The 23,868-nt window shown below is 33.8% G+C and overlaps 1 protein-coding gene across 1 annotated transcript in view; it reads right to left on the bottom strand.

Moving 5' to 3' along the window:
• LOC149804718 (uncharacterized) overlaps positions 1-23,868 on the bottom strand; it is an 89,789-nt gene that overhangs the window by 38,726 nt on the left and 27,195 nt on the right. Inside the window, exons 2-3 of the mRNA XM_089933385.1 lie at positions 3,117-3,744; positions 1,852-1,892 (exon numbers count right to left, since the gene is read on the bottom strand). Of these exons, the coding sequence (XP_089789511.1) occupies positions 1,852-1,892; positions 3,117-3,717 (642 nt within the window). The 5' untranslated portion in view covers positions 3,718-3,744. The remainder of the gene's footprint in view (positions 1-1,851; positions 1,893-3,116; positions 3,745-23,868) is intronic.

The following is a 23,868-nucleotide window of genomic DNA, read 5'->3' as shown; positions in this document are numbered from 1 at the left end:
TGATTCTCTAATAGATTTATTTTTTATGGAATTTAACGAGTTAATCAACTTAACATCTGCAATATGTCGCTGTTGAAGATCTTTACTTTTATAAGCTACATCATGGGCGTGACATGCTTGATCAATAGCATATATTGGATATTCTCCAGGTCTTGGTTGATCTCGCTCGTCAAGTCGGATATCAAGTCGGGTTCCAGGACCACAACAATTATATCCTGGAAGATGTTTTTTCTCCTGGATATTTAGCCCATGGAATTTCTGGTAATTTTTTTAATGAAGTAGCGATATCACCACCAACTGTGTTATTAGAAATCAATTCATATTTTCTCGTACCACATTTTACACATTTACCTGCAAGTGCCCGTTTTTTATGTTTTGTTATTATTGCTGTTAATCCAGTTGTGGGGGCGGATGCTCTCCATCGAACGCAATATAAATGCATATTATTTATTATATTTGTACAATATGGATGTCATTGATTTCTCAGCGACACTAAAACAAGAGCCAGTAAAACATATTTCAGCATTACCAAATTCTTTCAGAATGATAATAATAGGTCCAACCGGATCGGGTAAAACACAATTACTGCTTAATTTGATGATGAGCTGGCTCAAATGGGATAGGTTGTATTTGGTATCTCCGTCAGTTGATGATCAGAAATGTTACGGTGTACATAAAGATTTTAATGAAAACGCATAATTGTTGGACGAAGATGATGATATTATTAACTTCATCACCCATATTGATGAAGCCACATCTGTAGATGACCTTGATGAATTTATTAGTAATTTAGTAGTATATGACGACGTAATGCTGTACAAAGAATAAAATCCAGCAAGAATATTTTCTCAAGGCAGGCATAACAATACTGATGTAATTTATGTTACTCAGTGATATAAACAAATACCTAAAGTGATCACAGATAACTGCAATATAATAGTTGTGTTTAATGGTTTTGATACACATACTCTACGAATATTCATCGAACTTGGTGTAGTGGGGTTCTGGACATGATAGGTTCAAAAAGTTCTTTTCAAAAGCACAATCTACTCCACACCGATTGATAAAAATATATTTACATGATCCTCGATCGCGATATAGTATATGCCTTGATACAATATTTGGCTGAGAGATTGATTTAATTACTCATACATTTATATCAACAGAGGAGGTGCGACATCAAAAAAAGTCCGGCGGGTAAACAAAACGTATATACAAATTTAGAAAAACACAAATGACAAAGATAAAGTAAAAAAAAAATAATAACCCGATTAGAGACACTCTCGGTAAGTTAGAGGCTTTGGTTAGGCGTTATTGACCTATTTTTACGTTTTCGTAAGAAGCTTTATTTTTTTTAAATGACGTTCTAGCAAAAGGTTTGTCCACATCCTCTGCTGCTCAACCTCATATGCATACAAATAGCTAATTGGTTAGCGAGTTTCATAGTAAAACTTGATGCTATACAAGTTTAAAAGAGGTCCACTCTTTCGTGGCAGTCTTATTCCTATGCCGTATAACTTGTTTACTTGAGAACAATGCTTTGGATAGAAAGTCCCAGTTAATTTATACGTTTTAGCAACAGTTGTTATAAATAACGTTTTTTTAAATACATTTTTCTTATACTGATTCTAACGGATACCCATTTTCTAACTTCTATGGGGGAATCATGATTTTTATTCCAATTTATTTCTGCAAATTTCTTTGCTGTGAAAAGCTTATATTTAAATTTATCAAAGGTAATAAACTCTGCAATAACTTTTGAAGTATCCATTTCGATAGCCATCTCTGGCAAAGCCGTTAACATCCATCAACGTGTAAATATGTGTATATGTTGACTATGAGAGAACTTACCTTCCAAAGATAATTTCCAAATGGCTTGTCTTCGAATGGAACTGAAATAAATATTAAGAAGCTTGCATAAGCTATATATATATATATATATATATATATATATATATATATATATATATATATATATATGCATGCCACGTGAATAGCCGAGCGATTAAGGTGATGAACGTGTAGATGTAACTGTTACCCGAACATCTTCTTTTATTCGAAAAGATGAAAATAGCTGTACATGATAGCATTAAATAATTTTCTGAAAAACTTTATGAAGTCCGGAAAATAGAAATTTCCGAATATCGGTTTTCTCCAGGAACCGAAAAATGTATAAAAACGCTATTGACTTCCTATACTGACAGAATTTGTATTCCTTTGAGCCATGCGAAACAAATGTGCAAAACATTAACATAAAAAGCATTTTAAGTGCTTTAGAAAATACGTTAAATAACACAAATATACATGTTTAATAAAAATGGATCAGGTTACGAAAAAACATACAACTTAGAAACCTTCAAATGGGTTAACATTAAGTTACTATCATGAACTCGGTCAAAATATATCTAGGTAATGTATACAAGAGCATACAATTGTTTCATACATTTGGTCTGAGAGTACTTATATCCAGTCAAAATTGGTACAAATTTTTAACGGTGCCGAACAATTACATAATGGATGGTACCGAAGAAATATAGCTCATCGAGGATTGTTTCATCTTTGTTCTTCGAAAATTATTACTTATTCCACGTGATTAAGGCTCGGCACTGGAGCCAAAGTTTAACTTGTAAACGATGACGTATTGTGCAACAGTTAACCTAACTCATATTGTATGCAATAATCTGGACATACTCTATTCATGTGGACATTATTTGAGAGCAGGTATGAGTATAAGTGGTTTTGATTGCTTTTCATCTACAAATACACAGTGCATCATTAACATGCTTTGAGGGTAACGGGAAACTTAAGATCAAGCGCATGCGAAAATGACTTTATGTATTCTCTTATATTTAGATGAAGATTAATTCCATTAGATATTTCTACTTAATTAGATATTTAGATGAAAATTAATTCCATTAGCTGTATTTACTTAATGGATATTTAGATGAAGATTAATTCCATTAGATATATCTACCTAATTGGATATTTAGATGAAAATTAATGCCATTAGATGTATCAACCTAATTGGGTATTTAGATGACGATTAATTCCATTAGATGTATTCACCTAATTGGATATTTAGATAACAATTAATTAATTCAATTAGATGTATCTACCTAATTGTAGCTTATGATTAAGAGGATGTATATTTCGTCCGTTAGAAAACCACAGAGTCTTTGAAATCTCATTGTGACGGAGACTGCTTTTTCTGTTCTCGTGCAGATCAACATTTCGGGACGAATCAAAGAATTGCTGCTCCATTTTTCTCATTATTTCAGGTTTGCCATATACCAGTGGGGTTGTTTGAATGCGTGTAAAGTCTGTTAACTGATTAGAAATCACAGATGAGTATGTTTCATTACGTTCAGACAAGCTACTATTACTATCTGCAGTTGGTTCCTGAGTCATAGTTGAAGGTCCTGCCTGCGATATCACAGTCAGGTCCATGCTTGAATGAAGCGAAGTGATCTTCATATAACCGTAGCCTTTGTTATCGTCACCATGAGACGATATATTTTTTTCTGTTGCAACTGACATATTTGTGTTTTGTTTGCTAATGTTATATCCATAGCTCTGGTCATCATTTTGATTCAGCATTTGAGAGATTATTGCTCCATGCACTGCTTGTCTTCCTATGATAAACAAAACAATCCATGCGATTTCTACTGAATGTCTGCATCCGATTTGCATCCGAGAACAAAGTGTAAGTCCTGCCATACTGGATGACTGAAAGCAAGAGTAAGTCTGAAAAAGATGAAACGAAATACAGATCAATATGACGTGTGCCATAAATCGTAGCAGGTATCAACATATTAAAGTACTCGATATCTTCTGTTAAAGAATACGATGCGTATCCCGATGAATCCAAGTTTATTCACGAGACAGTATCTAAGCTACAATCACTGAAGCAGTTTACCCTTGAATTGATAGACAAAGTCAATATTGAAATGCCAATAACATGCTGCCATCCTATTGTGGCTTGCTCAAACATGCACAAATTATATTGGATGTGTCATCTGTTGAAATGAAAAACATTGAAATGTCAACCCAGGCTGATATTTGAGTATATGACAGAATTTGTTTTGGCAAGGTCGATTATGTTCAGTGTGAAATATGATTCAGATTGTAATTTCGAAGGCAATCTAATATATTTATAGATGAATAAACTACGTGAGCGAATGAAAATTGCAAATAAGAATGAATGAAGGCTGATTAGAATTGAATGGATTAATACAAAGCATCCAAAATACAGACGAATGCAGTTATACCCATTATCTATCAAATCCACCTGCTTTATTGAGATGCGGAGAAATGAAATTCCTTTGGTAAGGAAGCAAAGCTGCAATGTTCTATCTTAACTACACCATCTTCGTGCTTATAGTATTAATAATTTTCATAAATCTGAATTCTAATACCGCATTATCTAACATCTTATTCAAAATTACTTAAAAGATATTGCGATGTAACTTAACGCAATCTAGTAATTCATTAGGTTATACAGAAGATTAGCCCAATGATACTTATCAACTTTGTATTGGAATTAAACTTCGCATAATCAAAACGTTTGTCGCCTTTCTTATATTCAGCCTCATAAAAGCAACCATAAAGATAGAAGATATTTCAGTCCCTGTGCTTTTATTAAATCTGTATAAATGAAATTGAAATGAATAAAAGCAACAATAAAACCGAAGTCTTCTGACTGACCGCACTCATTGAACATCATCTTGGATCAACTTAATTGCATCGATGAAAGTATTTTCTTTCATGAGGAAATGCATATTAAACAATCCAATATGTGTTTGATCACTGGATATATTAAGACAGAAGACAGAAATATGTTTAATAGAACAAAGGTTTGAAATAATTAATCAGTTGGGGACTGATTCCCTATATATATTTATAGGTTTTAATGTTATTTAAGCAAATCAACTGAATTCAGTACTTGCATTTTTAGATTTTGTCTGGTTGAATGAAATGCAACTGTATTAGTGGATTAGCCACATACCTCCCTGGTATTTTAATTAGTAGCCCTCGGGGCATATTTAAAAGTAAGTGCAAACGCAATTGAGAAAGAAAATATTTTATTATAGTGAATTGTGTATGCATGAAACGAGAAAACACATTAAGTAATATGCTTACAATTAACTTCAACACCCATACTACAAGTCACTGAGAGAAAAAACAAAACATAAGTCGATGCTACATAAAGAAAACGGTACAAGAGATGTAAGGGAACAAACTAAATGCGGTAGTTACTTTAAGCTCTCGTCCAGGTTCATTGAGAGTAGTGTTCTTTGTCATCAATGTATAATATACATCGGACATGCCTTTTTCCGGTTGGAATCTACAAGCCTATTAAAAGCAATAAAACAATAGGAGACTAGGAAGTCATGACTACACACACACTCACACACACACACACGCACGCACACACACACACACACACACACACACACACACACATATATATATATTGTTTTATTTCTTTATTTCTTGAAGTAAGCTTTTGCGTTCGTAATGCAGCTCAAAATTTAGGTCAAGTGTGCTAATTTGTTATGTAATTGTAATTGAAGGTAATATTAATAGCGTTTCAAACTAAGGCTTAAACACTTAATAAATGCATACATCAATCGGAAGAAACTATTTTTAAGGCATACATCAAACACATAAACTATGACACATATAATGTATTGAAAAAGTTTATTTGCACCCACCTCAACATATTACTAATTTACTAAATAGAAACAAGACAGAACAACGAATTTTCTACTAAGATCTTATTGCAAGTCAAAGTTACCCAAAAAGCTTTCCCAGCAGTCATGTATAAGTCTGTATTTAATTTCTAGATATCGAGTGCTGGACCTGCCAACCAGAAGATGGATCGTCCCAGCTTTGGAAAGTAATTGCTATTGCACATTAACCAATTTGATTTGCAAAACTGAAGACGCACATTCTAGCCAAGACAATACTATTCAATCACTTTTAGGTTAGTTCCTCATCAATATGTAAAAGGAATGAAGCTTTAACAATGACTATACGAGATGGTTTCAAATCGATTCAAACGAATAAAGAATGCATTTATTAAGAATCTCACGGCATCCAAGTTATAAAGTTATGGAAAAATATAATAGCATAATGTGGAGGAAAAAAGAATGATTATGCTACAGCTGGAAGGATTCTAAATTTTTTACATACATACATACATACATGCATGCATGCATGCATGCATGCATACATACATACATACATACATACATACATACATACATACATACATATCAGAAGGCATGATGTAAGTCGAGGAATAAAATCTAAAATAATGTGCCTAATTTAGTTAATAGGTATTGGTGGGTAGGTTTGGAACATAGGCTAAAAATGTATCTAAGTTAATAGGTATTGATGGGTAGGTCTGGAATAGAATCTAAAATAATGTGCCTGATTTAGTTAATAGGCAATGTTGGGTGGGTCTGGAGTAGAATCTAAAATAATATGCCTAATTTAGTTAATAGGTATAGTTGGGTAGGTTTTAACAACTAAGCTAAAAAGCGCTTTTAGTCCGTCTGTTTTTATAGCACGATGATAATATGTTCTTAATATATAATTTAATGTTCTCACTCGATTTATGTGTCTTCATTGCTACGATGTAAATGGAGCAATTAATGCACTTCTTGTACATTGTGATACCTGTGGCGTTAAATGTTCAACTAGCACTACAATATAATTTAATCCGCCTCTAATGTCTACAACAGAGGCGTAGCTATGATATTTTGCGCCCGGGGACGAACTATAAAATTGGCGCCCCAGCCCCCTCCCCGTTTAATCACATTTTTGAATATTACCCTTGTTTACTTATTATAATGTAACGTTGTAAGCCTCATTTTGGCGCCCCTGTACCTTGGCGCCCGGAGACATATGTACCCCCCTGTCCCCCCTAGCTACGCCTCTGGTCTACAATTTTCTAAACCTTTAATGAGGAAGAATCGCTTATTATGAGTTTTTGTTCCGATCCTCAATCTATCTTTCTGTACTTATTTCGAATATTATTCGTGTAAAATATGAAATGAACGTTGAAACCAATTTTCATCTGCTATTTTATTTGCTAATACGACAATACATATTTTGCACAGGAAATTAACAAAGCAAAGGTCGGAAGATGTGCAGCCAGCACTATAAAGTAATTACGAAGTGTAGGAAATTCCTTACTTTGCCACAAGATCTTGGATAAGAGAAATTTCCTTTTGCACTGATGTTCAAATTCGTAATATAAACATGATGTATTTCAAATCAGTACATGGAACGTTAACAGTATGGCGAACCGTGTTTGGACGTTAAGTGAAACAAATGACCATACATAGGTAAATCAAAGCATCGACACAGCCAGGGTTTTAATGAAATGCATCCCAGAGAGAGTTTTCTTGTGTTTGTCAAGCTTATAAATTAAATATAGTACTTTACGAGGCGATTTCAATCAACAAAGATAGTATTATAGTATTAACCTTTCCCAATGCATGTTCAATAGGAAATTAATATATGTCCGTCCATCCTTCAACCGTGTTGTATTACAAGCATGACTACTGTTGTGCATATTAAATTTGTTTGGGTCTAACTTCTTGAAACATGTTTATTTGCATTTGAGTTAAGACCTAGCCTTGTATAATTATGACCTTAGAAGACCCTTGAAGCGAACTAATTTTCAGCTTGATTCCCATTAGGATGATTAGGTTTTTTTTGTTCATGTGGGGATGTATATAAGAATGAAATATACAAAATTATTTCTTTCTTATCTTAAGAATGCTCGGTGACCTAGTGGTTAGAGCGTCCGTCCCGGATGCTGGAGATCGTGGGTTCGAACTCCGGCCGAGTCATACCAAAGACAAGACTTACAAAAATGGTTCTAACAGCTGCCTCGGTCGGCGCTCAGCATTAAGATGTTAGTGTTAGGACTGGTCGACCTGGTGTCAGGATAATGTGGGTGGGTGGGACATCATGCTACATGTCTGTGGCATGATACCCCAGTGCTAGTCATCACTTTGAACTGCCACACTGCATACATCGTAGCGATACGACTGGAATATTGTTAAAGCTACGTTAAAAATCTAAATCACACACACACACATTCTCATCTTAACATCAGTCTTTGGGAAACTATGACCAATTTTTTAGTCGTGTTTAGATATGATTTTTCAGATTGATCGTGCATTATATAAATTATTCATTGGTATTACAAAATACTCATCGAGATTCGGACTAAAAAAATATTTTGGGAGTATTGTGGAATCATTCAAGGACATTCTTGATTATATCGTTTGGATACAAGACTATTGATACGCCAACTCATTCACGAATATGCATTAACAAATTCAAGAATTAGAATCGGTTTATTCGACACCTTTGGACTTGTGAAAGAACTTTTAGGATTAGTTAGGATTTAATTCACAATACTAGAGTTCCTTTTAAATTTTCACTTTATATTTTAGGAAAAGAAATTAATTGTTGAATTTTATCACTTTCTTTCTGTTGCTTAGGTTAGGACCATAGGTTCATAACACTACTCATTAAAGTTCGAAATGGGACAGGTTCCGCAATATCAAAATGGATAAGAGTTTGATATCCCCAGTGGGGCCTGCATTAATAAATTTGATCTGAGAGTTGTATTCCCTCATCAATAAGTCCAAAAGTGTTCTAAATTAAAATATTGGATATTATAGTTTTATCTGCAATTGGATGGAACAAGTTATTTATTTGCGTGCATCCTATTCTTCCAGTGAATAATGTATTAATTGTTGGAGGAAAATAGTGTACGATCATATTAATACTTGGAAGACTGCATAGGGATGGTACTTTCTTAGTCTAGAACTCTTGCAAAATTTATGTTTCGATATAAAGAGAATGAAATTTTGCATATTTTCCTAATTTTACCAATAGTGACAGTATTTATGGAAGCTAACGAAATGTTTTGTACAATGAAGACTGGAGAAATAAGGAAATAAAAGATCTACTCATTGTTAGAGGCCGGTATGGAAACAAATTCAGCCTGTATATGTAATTTTTTTATAGCTGAACTGTGTTTATCAGGAATACATTTTATGGGCGTGGTATTTCATTTAACTGTTACTTACGTTAGTCAACATTAGTGTGTATTATTGGAGTATATTTATTATACCTTATGATGAATCTTATGTGCACTTGTCATATCTGCTGACAAGCTACTTGTGCATGTTCTTATATTTGTTGATGATTAACTTTAGCATTCTTTCAAATACTATCTTATATTTGTGGACAATCCATTGTTTATTGAAATTGCATGCAATTGATACGCGCACCTTGTAAGCTGTGGAAATGGTCTTTGATGATCTTAATTATATCAGAGCTACATCAGCATTATATCATTTGTGTTCATATATAGGTTAGGACTTTAAGCATGCTAGTTTAATTAATGTGTGTGCATAAGTCAAATGTTGTATATATTCATTAACTTGCACATCATAATAAACATTTAATTCACACTCGTGTGATGTTATTCGTTAGATCCAACCCCACCAGGCTTCATCCTGTTTCAAAGATTAATTGTTTCATGCAGTGCTAATGGTTGTTGCAAATAATTGCAAAGGGGTATCATAAACATATTGAGCACCATCATCAGAGATCAATCTGGAAAGTAATTGGTTTCAACGCTATCTTCGTAACGCGATCGAACAACATGTCTCACTGAATTCTACGTATCAAACACTTGACAGACATAAATGAAAAAAACAAAAACGCTGCTCTGTGGCAAACAATTAACAGAAACCTTTATAACGTTTTAGTCGTGACAGCAATCTGGCATATTCAGTATAAACATGTTTAATATTGCACAAAGCTAGTTGACTCTCAAATGCAGATGGCCCATGAAGATAAAATTTGAAAACAAAGTCAAAACATGAGCAAGACGACATTATATGATCTGCTTTTGAACAGAATAGTACTAACAGAGCTTAATAATTCTCAGACTATAAAATAAAATGAATGAAAACAGAATACATTTTTGCAAGTACAAGAATTATTCAGACCGAGTCTATACTCTATCTACTGCGATAAACAAACTACATACAGCAAACGATCTGGCTTACATTAAATTATATTCGCGAATCAATCGTTCTGAGGAAAACATTGCGATAAAAGAATCGATGAGTGACATAGAGAAAACAAATAAAAATATATGAAAAACTATACAACTTTTTAATCTCACCTAAAGTGGTAATAGAGACCTATGTAATGAAATGCAACACAACAATCACTGAAAAAATATATACGAATTAGATTGTGTATGAAACAAAGTGAATTTGAATGAAAACACGAATGGATATATAAGAACTACTAACTTTCAATATATTCCACACATAAGATGAAAACTATAAAAGATGTTACATTCACATAGTTTTACAACAAATTACTATACGCTGGTTTAACGCCATTTTTCAGCACACGATACATGGCGGCCAGTATTAATGGTGGAGGAAGAACTCGGGAAAAACCCCGGAAAGAACCACCGACCCACGAGAAGTTACTGGCAAGCTTTCTCACATACCCACATCGGCTGAATCCGAGGCTCGAACCCACTCAGACAGAGGTGAAATGGCAGTGATCCGTAACGGAGAGCGCTTTAGACCATTCGGCCGGCCACTTGGGGCCCCCGCTGTATATGTACAGTCTAAACATATATATATGAGTATGTTGTGCGAAATGTTGTCTACATAAGGGGGTCTGTATTGTTGTTTGAGATGTTGTCAGTATGAAAGGGTCTTTATTGTTGTTTTTAGACTGTGTCAATAACATCCGTGTGGAAGGGTCTGTATTGTTGTTTTTAGACTTTGTCAATAACATCCATGTGGAAGGGTCTGTATTGGCAATATAAAACCGCAATAAAATAATTAAACTAAAGGATAAAGGTTTTACTGATTTTGACCAGTTTACATCAGAAGAAAATTCATTAAAACCTGAAATAGATTTAAAGACTTTCTCATGAAGTCTTAGCTATAATACATTAAAACCGAAATAAACCAAACATTGAGAGACGACAACCCAAACTGAAATAGAACCGAATCGAATGCACGAGGGGCAAACTAGAACCCGAACTGAAGTAAAATTGAAATAAACGAAACACAGAGACATTAGAATCGAATCTGAATTAAAACGGAAATAAAGAGAATATGCAGACATTAGAATCCAAGCTGAAGTAAAATTGAAATAAAGACATGGATACATTAGGATTCAAACTGAAGTAAAACGGAAATAAAGTAAACATAGAGACATGAGAATCCAAACTGAAGTCAAACGGAAATAATCAAAATATAGAGACATTATAATCCAAACTGAAGTAAAACTGAAATAAAGAAAACTCGGAGACATTAGAATCCAAACTAAGGCACACTTGGAAGAAAGGATATTGTCATAGGCAATATATTGTCTGCTATTAAAAAAGTGAAATGTATACAACTATAAAGAGATCTGATGAAAACATACAAAATGCTGTGATATATATTGCTTTACAAGTTTCTTATTGCACCAATGAATGAATGAGAAGCAGCCTGTATTGAGTTACAAGTAAATTTATCACATGCAGTTTCAATTGCTGCAAGAAACAAATTAGTACTGGTATTAAAATACATCGACTAATTGCTATTGCTATTAAATACATCGACTAATTGCTACTGATATTAAATACATTGACTAATTGCTACTGATATTAAATACATTGACTAATTGCTATTGCTATTGAATACATTGACTAATTGCTACTGATATTAAATACATTGACTAATTGCTACTGATATTAAATACATTGACTAATTGCTACTGATATTAAATACATTGACTAATTGCTACTGATATTAAATACATTGACTAATTGCTACTGATATTAAATACATTGACTAATTGCTATTGCTATTGAATACATTGACTAATTGCTACTGATATTAAATACATTAACTCAGCATCATATAATTTGTGTTCATATGTAGGTTAGGTCTGGTATTAAATATCTCGAATCACTAGTACTGGTATTAAATATATCGACTCATTGGTACTGGTATTGAACACATTGACTCAATGGTACTGGTATTAGGCACATTGACTCAGTGTACTGGTATTAAATAAATTGACTCAATGGTACTGGTATTAAATATAGTGGCTCAATGGTACTAGTATTAAATACATTAACTCATTGACTCAGTGTACTGGTATTAAATAAATTGACTCAGTGGTACTGGTATTAAATATAGTGGCTCAATGGTACTAGTATTAAATGCACTAACTCATTGACTCAATTGTACTGGTATTAAATACATTGACTCATTTGATATTGTCATTAAATATATTGCCTCAGTGGTATATTATTTATAATTTGACATTAGCTGTTGGATTTGACCTTATATAAAATCAAGTTCATTTTCTACCTGACATGAATTATTGATTTGGTATAGTAGTAAAAATGTTCATCTCAATCTGAGTCTTGAACGTTGGAAATTCCCCATGAATTGCCAGCACTATGTGTTGTTTACTACACATTTTACATAATAATTTTAGTAACAGACTTTCAATTATAACTTACATTTTTCTTGTAAGCATTATGAACCTTATAGAAGGTTATTTTCCATCAGGTATTGTTTTAAAGAGAAAATGTTAATTGTGGCCCTAGGTCAGGCAGAAGATTATAAAATCTTATTATTGGGAAAAAAATTATTCATTCGTGCTTTAAGGTTTAATTGTATTATATTGGGTTTAGTAATTCATTTGGGCTGGAATTTATTTTTTTTCAAACTATTTAATTCAAGTTAATTTTCTATGGAAAAGCAACGTGCTCTTCAAGAATAACAATCTTGGCGATAAGGACTTGAATGTATACTGAAATTTCATATAAGGATTTATTATTGGATTGTATTAATGTAATCCAACCAAAGGCTTTTGGCACAGTAGGATTATATGTTAGCTTAATTTTGTTTTGCGAAAATGAAACAACGACAAGTAAAGCTCAGCTTAGTGTATGTTGAGCTAGAAAGTCTCTATTATTCCATTTTAATGAAAGCTTTATTTGTTCAATAAGAAGAAATAGAGATCCACGGCTTATCAGAATCAACTTCACATGTTGAAAAGATCGAAACGTCGATATGTACGCGCTCCATGCTTGCGCTCATGCATTTAACTAGTGCAATAATTTACAGGCGTCACGCTTGTCAAAGCTGCATGTTTATGATACGTGACCAATTTGATATCTGACTAAAATTGGAAGCTGAACCAAAACAGGTACGTATTGACGGCAGTCTGTTTTGAGTATGCAGTCGAAACCAGTATTTAATGTTCATGCTGCGATGCAGACAGCACATAAGCATGATTTAATCAGGGAATGGAAATAAAGGGATTAAAACCTGGATAATTGAGGTCAATTATCAATTAGGATCCACTGAAGGACCTCATAGTGCACTGAGTGAGGCATTTCTAAATATGTACCACTGGCGAGAAATTTTCCAGATTATCCCATGTTCGATTGACGTTCCATTGCTGAATTGATATTACATATCCCAATCAAATTTTTGTTTCCGTTAAATATAGGCAATACTATGAAACAAGACTTTAACAGTAAAACAGCAAAAACAAACGATTTATGTTATTAGGACATTTGCTTGAATTTTATGCAAACGGACAAAGGACAAGAAAACCACACAAATACACATGGGACAGAAAGCCACAGGTCACAAAGCCACAATATGAACTATTATAGTAATGGGGCGCAGGACAAGACACAATTTGAATTTCCAAAAAGTTATTTTAAGAAAAAGTGTAAAAGATTCATTATGTTATATGATTATTGGTTATTTCTATTAATGATCACAATGAGGGTAGCCCTGATAATCATACACATGTACAATTTGTGTTTCAAACTCTAAGTACCTTTAAACAAAAATGTTGATAAAATGAAACGTTTTGTGCTAAATATTTTTTTCATGGCTTCAAATACAGGCCTGTGAAATAAATGTAACAATCCACGGGTATGTTTCAATAAATCATTAAAAAATGGAAACCATCACAAGCAATAGCGCTTGATCTAAATTATTTTTAAGGCTATCTGTATACTAGACATATGCTGTGTAAGACCAAACAATGGTGGAAATGAACACTTAGGCACACATCTGAACGTAGAGATAGTTTATCCACATACTTGCCATAGCGAAATCCAACTTCAAGCCAGCCCCATAATCGTGCCTTTGACAAAACAACCGTGAAAACTATTTTTTAAAAACCACACGAAACCACATGAAAGAGAAGGATTTTTCAAGTCATGATACACCAAGTCATATTTGCGCAGAAAATGTGTGTGTGTCAGCTTGTTTCAATTATGTTAAATCCATGTTGCCCGTTGAAGAAAAACTGCTAAAGACCAACTGGACACTACGGACCACATATACCTACTCCAGCATCACTTTCCGATCTAAATATTCACGCAGAGATGACTAGAACCCTTGATGATGAACCGCAACCATTCTTGATTTTTAGACAATGGTCTTGGTGCATGTAGTAGAGTAGTTGCCTTTGCTAAGGTTGACGACCTATGGCATTCAGCTGCAGATGAAACCATTTTCATGGTCGGTAACTTCGACACGACTCCATCACTCTTTAATCATATACGCACCATGATAATTCTGTTCAGAAATGGCTATATTTAGTCAAGAAAAAGTCACGCACGAGACGTAAAGAACTTCACCAGCTTATCGTTGACAAACACAGCAATTTAGGTACAACCTTCCATGTTATTAAACTTGAGAACTGCATTTCGTGACTGAATTTGAAAACAATGTGCTGAGAGCAGTAGCTAATGTATTTGAATTTTAAGAAATGTCTTTGTTCACGAATTCTGCATGAGCACTCAATATATTCCCAGAAAAAAGACTTGATCTAGAAACCAATTAATTCGAATAACCATTAAAATGTAATTCCCAAAATGACACACACACAAAACACCTTTACGACCCAGTGTTTAGAAGCCCAGCTGTGAGAGCTCTCTCCAAGCAATTGTTTAAAACTTGAATATTGCGTAAAACAGATGCCCCGATAAGGGTCTCGTGATCATGTTTACATCACGCGCTCACAGCATGGCCCTGAAAAGAACCAATGATTTGACTCAAAGAATAAAATAAAAAAGTTATTAACTTCACTAAAATCTATTTGCAAGTCGAAGGTCACGTATCCATCACAGCCTCGATCTCAACCTTATTATTCCCACCAAAAAGAAAATTAAGGTCGGGAACCAGGTCAGCCTTATGTTTTTACAAAAATGAACAGTCAAGGGCAAACTCTTTTCTGGAAAAAGTATCAAGTTTCTAGTAAACAGAACAACATTATTTTGACATGTAATGAAATTAAAAACAATTAAATCAGATATAAATTAAATCAAATATACACAATAGTATATAAGCGTAGAGTATGTGTTTGCACACCTATTACCATTTTATTTTGTGTGTGTGTGTACGTGCGTATGTGTGTATGTTGGATTGTAATGGATACACTGGTGCTGGTTTATAAGGTACGTGTTTGGAATGTAATCAAAAAGCGAGTGCTGGATAGTGGAGTTTATGCTGAATAGTTAAGGCGTGTATTTTATTGTAGATTACATTTTCCTTTCTCTTCAGACTCCCTCAGCAAAGATTTACTAAGGTCCATGGCAGTCTAGGGACAAGATCAATCCTGTGTTAAATTACACTTGTCTCTAGACTACTCCACCAATTTAAACCTATTGACAATTTTAACACAGGAGTTCCCCTTGTTGCCAGATCCTCATACAACTACTTGAGATAAATGTGATACATATATGTGCCACTGAATATGGCAAGAAAATAACATGGTAATGCCTTAGAACGATTTTGTGAATTGATTTCGTCGATGCTTATAGCGTTACCTAGAGTAGTTGTTCATTCTTTTCTTTTTCTAATGGTGGCTGAGTAGTAAGTACATGAGTCTCATGGTAGGTCGCTGGCAGCGAGATGCCCATATACTGCGATGGCCACGGGTACTTTACCCAGGTTCTTGTACGTTTCATTTTTAACATTTACAATACGCATATTGCTGCGTACGGGCACAGTGATTGTCTAGGTTCTGTCAGGAAGCGTCCACAGCAGACAAATTACTACAGCGATGGGTGTACGTAGCTCACATAAGTCAGATTAGTAACTGTATTGGTATTTTAAAATGTTTTTACCTCGCATTCTTGATGAAAAGTTTCTGGAGAATGATACAGTGTTTGGTTATAGAAAATTATATAGTATTTGGTTATAGAAAATTGTCAGTTTTTGATGCGATTCTCTGTTAAAGGGATTTATAATGGCGTTAAAAAAAATGATGGTTGCATTGCCTTACGGATTTTTCCAATGTGTACTATGTTTCTGAATGTTGATTATGATTAAAGAGATGTTTGTATTTTAGTATTAATATTTATTCATTGTAACACAATGGCCTATTTGGTCGAAATATAGCTGGAAGATCTGGAACGGTTGGCAGCATAACTGATAGGACTAGTGCCCTGGCAGCATATAGCTGATAGGACTTTCAACGTGGCATCATATAGCTGATAGGACTTTCAACGTGGCATCATATAGCTGATAGGACTTTCAACGTGGCAGCATATAGCTGATAGGACTTTCAACGTAGCATCATGTAGCTGATAGGACTTTCAACGTGGCAGCATATACCTGATAGGACTTTCAATATGGCCGCATATAGCTGATAGGACCTTCATCGTGGCTTCATATAGTTTAGATTTGTGCGGTGCGGCATCATATAGCTGATAATGTGGTGGCATGACTGTAGCGTGGCTGCGTAGCTATGGTTATAACAGTTTACCCAGCAGTGTATACGCGATGCTGTTATATGTAGCAGCATAACTGTGCGTGTGGCGAATTAGCTGGCAGTGAGACAGCGTAATTTGTAACAGTGGAACTTCGTTGAAGAATATTGATTCAGGACTGTAAAAGGAGACTGAACAGCGATTTATTATTTTAAGGACATTGGTTGTATGAATCACACTCGTAATTAAAAGCTTATGGTTGCACATATTATACCCGCTTTTATCATACTATGGGTTATATGAACCATACTCATCTCCGTGAAGCACATGCTTGAAAAGCTATATTAATGTACTTGCATGCATTTATCCCTTTTATATCTTTCATGAATCTTACTGATTTATTTTGAATACATTCAGTACTATACTATCATTGTATGAATGGCTTTTCTTCAAATACATGTTTACAAGTCTTGTATCTACTGAATTGTCAGTGTGTAAGGTAAACCATTAGTACGTGTTTATTTGTTGTTGATCCAAAATCCAGTCGCTTTCAGACCTGTTGTATTATGAACCAGTCAAGCGCTGAGCCACGTTGCATCTCATGGATCAATGAGGATTAGGTTGACTGGCTATTAACAAATCAACAGATCACGTAACTACATCCATATATATATATATATATATATATATATATATATATATATATATATATATATATAGAGAGAGAGAGAGAGAGAGAGAGAGAGAGAGAGAGATACGGTCACTTAGGAAAGACAGCTGAGGGTTAACGCACAAGGTTGGGTTTTTTTTATTCGAGTAGTCAATATGTGCCAGAAGATAAGAAAGATAAATTGGAGATATTTTTATGTCCATCAATAGACAAATCTGTGTGGGTTCATGTTACCAATTATGTAGATACATTAGCATACTCCATGGAAAACGAGCGGCTGGTATTTGTGTAAATGTATGTACATATCCTTCTGTTAGTGGAAAGTATGAGTAGATATTAAAAGGTGCGTAGGTAAAGTAACCTTAAAGAATCGTTGCTAATTATTCAACGATACCAGAGAGGAAACGTTGACTTTATAGCTTTGATTAGTGGCATTTCACATACTATCTTCGGGGCCCCGAGTGGCCGAGTGGTCTAAAGCGCTCTCCGTTACGGATCACTGCCATCTCACCTCTGTCTGCGGCGGTTCGAGTCTAGGATTCAGCCAATGTGAGAAAGCTTGCCAGTAGCTTCTCGTGGGTCGGTGGTTCTTTCCGGGGTTTTCCCGGGTTCTTCCTCCACCATTAATACTGGCCGCCATGTATAGCCTATCGTGTGCTGAAAAATGGCGTTAAGCCCCAAAACAACAACAACATACTATCTTCGCTGAAGACGTAATAACTGAAAATTGCTCGCTTTATTATTCACGCGACAACTTTCATTCATCGTTGTTATTGGTTTTGAAATATGATTGACATCACAGGCCAATATCGCATCTGTCCTAGTAATTATGTCTTTAGTAAATGTGTTTTTTTTTCTTCTTTCGAAATCTACATTATAATATTAAACATTAATTTCTTTATAACACCTACTCTAAATCTTTGCTTCATTTAAGTCTAAACGATAACGAATTTCGCTGTATCTATATTTGAGGTCTAAATCCTTGTAATATTCTTTTTAATCGTCATCATTTATAAGGTAATATTACAATACTGATTATAATGGCAGGTTCATTTTAGCAACACAAAATCCTCCAGCAGCTTTCCTTTGAAATCAATACTCACAAAAATCATATTAATGTTGGGAGGGGTGTTTTTCACGAGATTTGCTTTATATAATGTATGCTGAGAATATACTACATATATATCAAACGAGTCTTTCACGATGAAAAATTGACAAAATCAACCCAAATCAATGTTGTCAAATTTACGTTTCTAGTCTGGAAAATTGGTATATATTGTATTAGGACTTTGTGGTCTTTAAATAAGCAGTAGAACAGAGTGAACATCAACAAGGTTTGTAAAATTCACAAATAATTCATTTCCCCAGAATACAAAGAGAAAATGTAGATAAAAGAAACTTACGGTATTGAGAATTAAATCCCAAATAATCATAGAATTACAAATACAAGTCCTAAGGATTAAATTTCTGATTGAACTTGAGTGGAAATCCAAATTAAATACAATGCTAGTGTTGATGTTCCTTTAGTGATACGTGTAGTGGTGATGTGCCAAGTCTTTGTTGGATCACAATAACACAATCCAAGGAAATATCCTTAATTGAAATTTCACTATTGCATTCAAGTCTCTATTTCCAAAACTATTATTTTGGAGCACTTTTATTGCCAAAGAAGAATCGACTTGAATAAAACAAATTGAATAAACATAACTCTAGCTTAAATGAATTAGTGGACACAATAATACAACTGTTTCTGCTAAGATCTTACAGCAGAAATAATTTATAGAAAAACAAGATTATATAGTCTTCTACCTGACCTCAGGTCACAATTAGCATTTTCTAAAAACTTATTACGTAATGGAACGTTTCCTACTGGAAGGTGCCGAGATTTTAGAAGATAAAATCTGAGTTATAATTAGAAGTCTATTTTCTAGAATTATAATATATAATGTAATAAAGAACAGGTAGACTCGGCATATCATAGGGAATTTTCCAATGTTCTGGACTCAAATTTAGATAAACATGTTTACTACTAAACCAAAATCGAAAATTCAAGATAGGTATAACATGAATTAGCCTTTAGGTAGGGTCAAGTCCAGTATACAATTACCCATAGCATATAATGAGAATGATTTTTCTTGTTTTAAAACTAGCAAACAAATAATGCCAATTAAATATAAGTAACACATCTAATTATAGTGTTAGCTATTCCCTCTTCACTCATAATTACTGCATAATATCTTGTCCATTCACAACACTTGTTTAAATAATTGTATTTCTTAATGCATATCTCCTCATGGTCATTTGTCTCTAACCATATCCGTTGCGACATAATGCTAGCAAACATAACAAACCCTTGAATATCCAGACCCATATCGATATCGACATAAAGCCTCCAAAACATAAGATAATAAAACCTTTCAATATCACCAATCATATCTATTTCGACGTAAAGCCTTTGAACATAACATAATGATCCCATTGAAAATCACGAACCTTTCCTATTTAGATATGCAGAATATAAAGATAACACCATGAACCCCTTGAATATCACGAGCCTTTTTTATTTAGAGATTCAGAATATTCAGATAACACCATGAACCCCTTAAATATAACAAACCTTTCCTGTTAGAGATAAAACCTCCAACTATCCGACAATGAACCCTTGAATATCACACACCGTTCCTATTTAGATATAAAGCCTACAAGCATCACAAAATGAACCCCTTGAATATCACATACCTTTCCTATTTAGAGTTATAGAATCCAAACATAACACAATGAACCCTTGTAATATCATATCACGAATCTTCCCTATTTAGAGCGAGATCCACCAAATATAACACAACGAAGCCCTTGAATATCTCGAACCATTCCTATTTAGAGATAAAGCCTCCAAATATAAGACAAAGAACCCTTTGAATATCACAAACATTCCTATTTAGACATAAAGCCTCCAACCATAGCATAATGAACCTTTGAATGTCACGGACATTTCCTGTTTAGAGCAATATGCTCCAAAGATAAGACAATGAACCACTTTAATGCATCAAACCTTTGTTATTTAGAGATAAGGTCTCCAAATATACAATAATTAACTCTTGAATATCTCGAACATTTCCTATTTAGAGATAAAGCCTCCGAACACTAGATAATAAATCCCTCGAGTAACACGCACCTTCCTTATTTCGACATAAAGCCTCCAACCATATTGAACCCACTGAATATCACGAAACTTTTCTATTTAGAAATATAGACTCCAAACATAATACAATGAACACCTTGAATATCACGAACCATTCCAATTTAAAGATATAAAATCCAAACATAACATAAGGAACTCCATTTTGTAGACAATGCACACCCTCTTGTGATTACGTGGAACAAGAATAAACTGAACAGGAAAAGCAGTGGTGATTGTAAATAACGTGGTGTAAGAGGGTAATAAATTTGTGTTGCCGATAGCGATGATAACTACAATGAAGAGAAAAAAAGGAGTTAAGATGATATAAATTATATAGATGTTTTAACATCATGCTGACCCTAATGATTTTGATTCTATACCTAACTATGACAATTTAGTCGCTACAGAATAATTAAATAGACGAAACTGTTGAAGCTGCATCATTAGGTAAAGAACTTTTATGTTAGGATCTGCCATTTAAGGATAAAAATGTTACATTATCATTTATACATTAATCATCTAATACATAATAGCATTTTTCCATTTAGGAAACGAAAATATTTGACGTAATGCATTTAATTTTCTTTCATTGTGTGTGTATTTTGATAGAATCGTTTCGATACTCTGCTAAAAGCAAACATAAATATGGCAATGTAAAAAAGAGAACTGTCCGTCGCATAAACAATACTGAATAAAACCCATTATGATGTTCTGCATATTCCACGAGACTTAACCTTATTCAGTCAGTTGTATATTCAAAGTTACCTACCCTACCTTATTCAGCCAACTATACATCCGTTGTTACCTAACATACTTTATTCAGTCAGCTGTATATCCACTGTTACCTAACTTACCTTATTCAGCCAACTGTACATCCGTTGCTGTCTGACATACCTTATTCAGTCAGATGTATATCCATTGTTGCCTAACTTACTTTATTCAGTCAACTGTATATCCATTGTTGTCTAACATACCTTATTCGACCGCTATGGTGGCCTAATGTTTAGAGCGTCCGTCTCGGATGCGGGAGGCCATGGGTTCGATCCCCGGTTGAGTCATACCAAATACTTACAGAAATGGTACTGACAGCTGCCTCGCTTAGCGCTCAGCATTAAGAAGTTAGTGTTAGTACTGGTCAGAAACTGCTAGGTTAGGACCATTTGTCTTAAGTATTTTCTTACATTTTTAACCTTTGGTTCGACCTAAACATTAAAGGAGATGCTAACAATATAGTTATAAACAATTTGAGAAAAATATGTGTCAGATGCATAAATGTTTATTACGACAGTAATTATATATTTAATCTCAATTATTATAACACTTTTATGGCGTAAGCAAGTAACAGAAATCTTAGAAAGTTAAGTCCAGAAGCGCACATACACACAATACTGATACCGAAAGTGTTTAATGTTTAGCGCCTGTCTTCCTTGTGATACAGTACTATTATCTGGTATACGACATACATTAGCTACTGTTTAACAAGAAAGACATATGCGACTATACAGAAACGGAAACGTTGATGCGCCCAAATTGTATATTTATTTTGCTTTAGATGTTCAGATAATATTCAGGGCGACCATATAACATCTTCAATATTTTCAAACAATGGCATGTTGAATAAATGTCTAATGACTCAGCTTTACATATGATGTTTGGAAAAGTGTATAAAATAAAATAAGAACAATACAGTTGATTGAAAAGGTTGTATTGCATGTGGTTTTGAAATAGAAAAAGTCACAAGTACGCTGTATTAGTAATACATTCATTCACTTTAAAAATGTACTGAAAGAAAAAAATTATTACATTTCCTTATGAAATAATTAGGTATCATGTGCAAATGAAAAGGGATAAGACTAAATAATTGAACTTCGAGTACATTAATAAAATTTTAAAACGTAACAATAACATATTGGATTATAAATTTGTGTATAAGATACTAAATGATGTAGAAGGAAATGCAATAAACAGAACAAAATATTAGCGTGGTAATCACCAGAAGAAAAAAAATGTCACAACCTGCAAACAACTTTAATTCTACCTTACGTCGTTTGAAAAAAAAAGCATTATGGATACGCCAAGGTACACTAGCATGATACGCTTGATCAAGTGTATAATTATTAATGAAGATATTTCCATAAATCTTTAAAATGTCTCCTACAGATATCTTTCTTTGTTTAGTAGAATTATAAGTCACCAAGTCAATTCAATTTAAAATGTATCATGACACCATTAACATATTTATAATTCAAACTGCTAATTCCTGATCCAGTGAAGGATAAATAATATTATATTGTACTCTCATGCAAATTTTAAATGAAATTCATGTATTCATACCGATAGATAACTTTACTCAGATAAAAGCACGGTTTTTGGCTACTTTCAATATTGTAATGAATTTATCAATGTGTAGGTTTTTAGCAGGTTGTTCCTGTCATTGGTTTATTATCCGATAGCTATCTATGAACGTGATTATTCTTTTTACTCAAATTTCTTTTGTCGTCTTTTTCAGAGCTATACATCGTTATTTGGTATTAACAAACGCGTACTTTGAGAAAACATTTATCATCGTTTAGCATGGATTTGTTTGCATTGTTCTTTCTTTAATACTTCTGCATATCAATGAGATCTGTCTGCCACCAGCCGTCCTCGTGAGGATTAGAGACCACCCTACATGGAAATCTTATGTGTGCTTGCTTGTATAATGCATAGCATATTGCTCAGGTAGTCAAGCGTTCGATTCAAAGTAGTGTATCGCATCACGTTTAATCTGATTCCACAATGATTGACGCTTAGGTAAGTAGCTGTAAGTTCAGAATCGTTGGACAGGTATTTTGCATACTGTTATTCAGCCATTTATTGCAACTTGTTGTGTTTCGTTGTAATTAAGAGTTGGAGTTTTGAAGAACTATGTGCGTAATTTCTTCTTTTGTAGCAAAGCAACGATACATTTTTTTAAATATTTTTTTTTCAGTTTTAGATGTTGAAAAATATGGCCTAAAATAGCTTTCCTGGAAAATCATATTATTGAGATTAGGTATATTAATCGTCATATTTATTGAGTCAACAAATATTACCCCACACTTTAAAACTGCAGCAGAATTGCATTTGAAGCTTCATGAGCATGACTTTGAAATTTATAGATTTATTGGCGAGTTTTAGCTTAGAAAATGTAAATATATGAATATGTGATGTACTTTACAT

Source organism: Sinohyriopsis cumingii, chromosome 2 (genome assembly GCF_028554795.1).
Source record: "Sinohyriopsis cumingii isolate HCF-2022 chromosome 2, ASM2855479v2, whole genome shotgun sequence".
Taxonomy (NCBI): domain Eukaryota; kingdom Metazoa; phylum Mollusca; class Bivalvia; order Unionida; family Unionidae; genus Sinohyriopsis; species Sinohyriopsis cumingii.
Note: the sequence above shows the minus strand (reverse complement) of the source record. Positions and strands in the feature narration are given on the sequence as shown.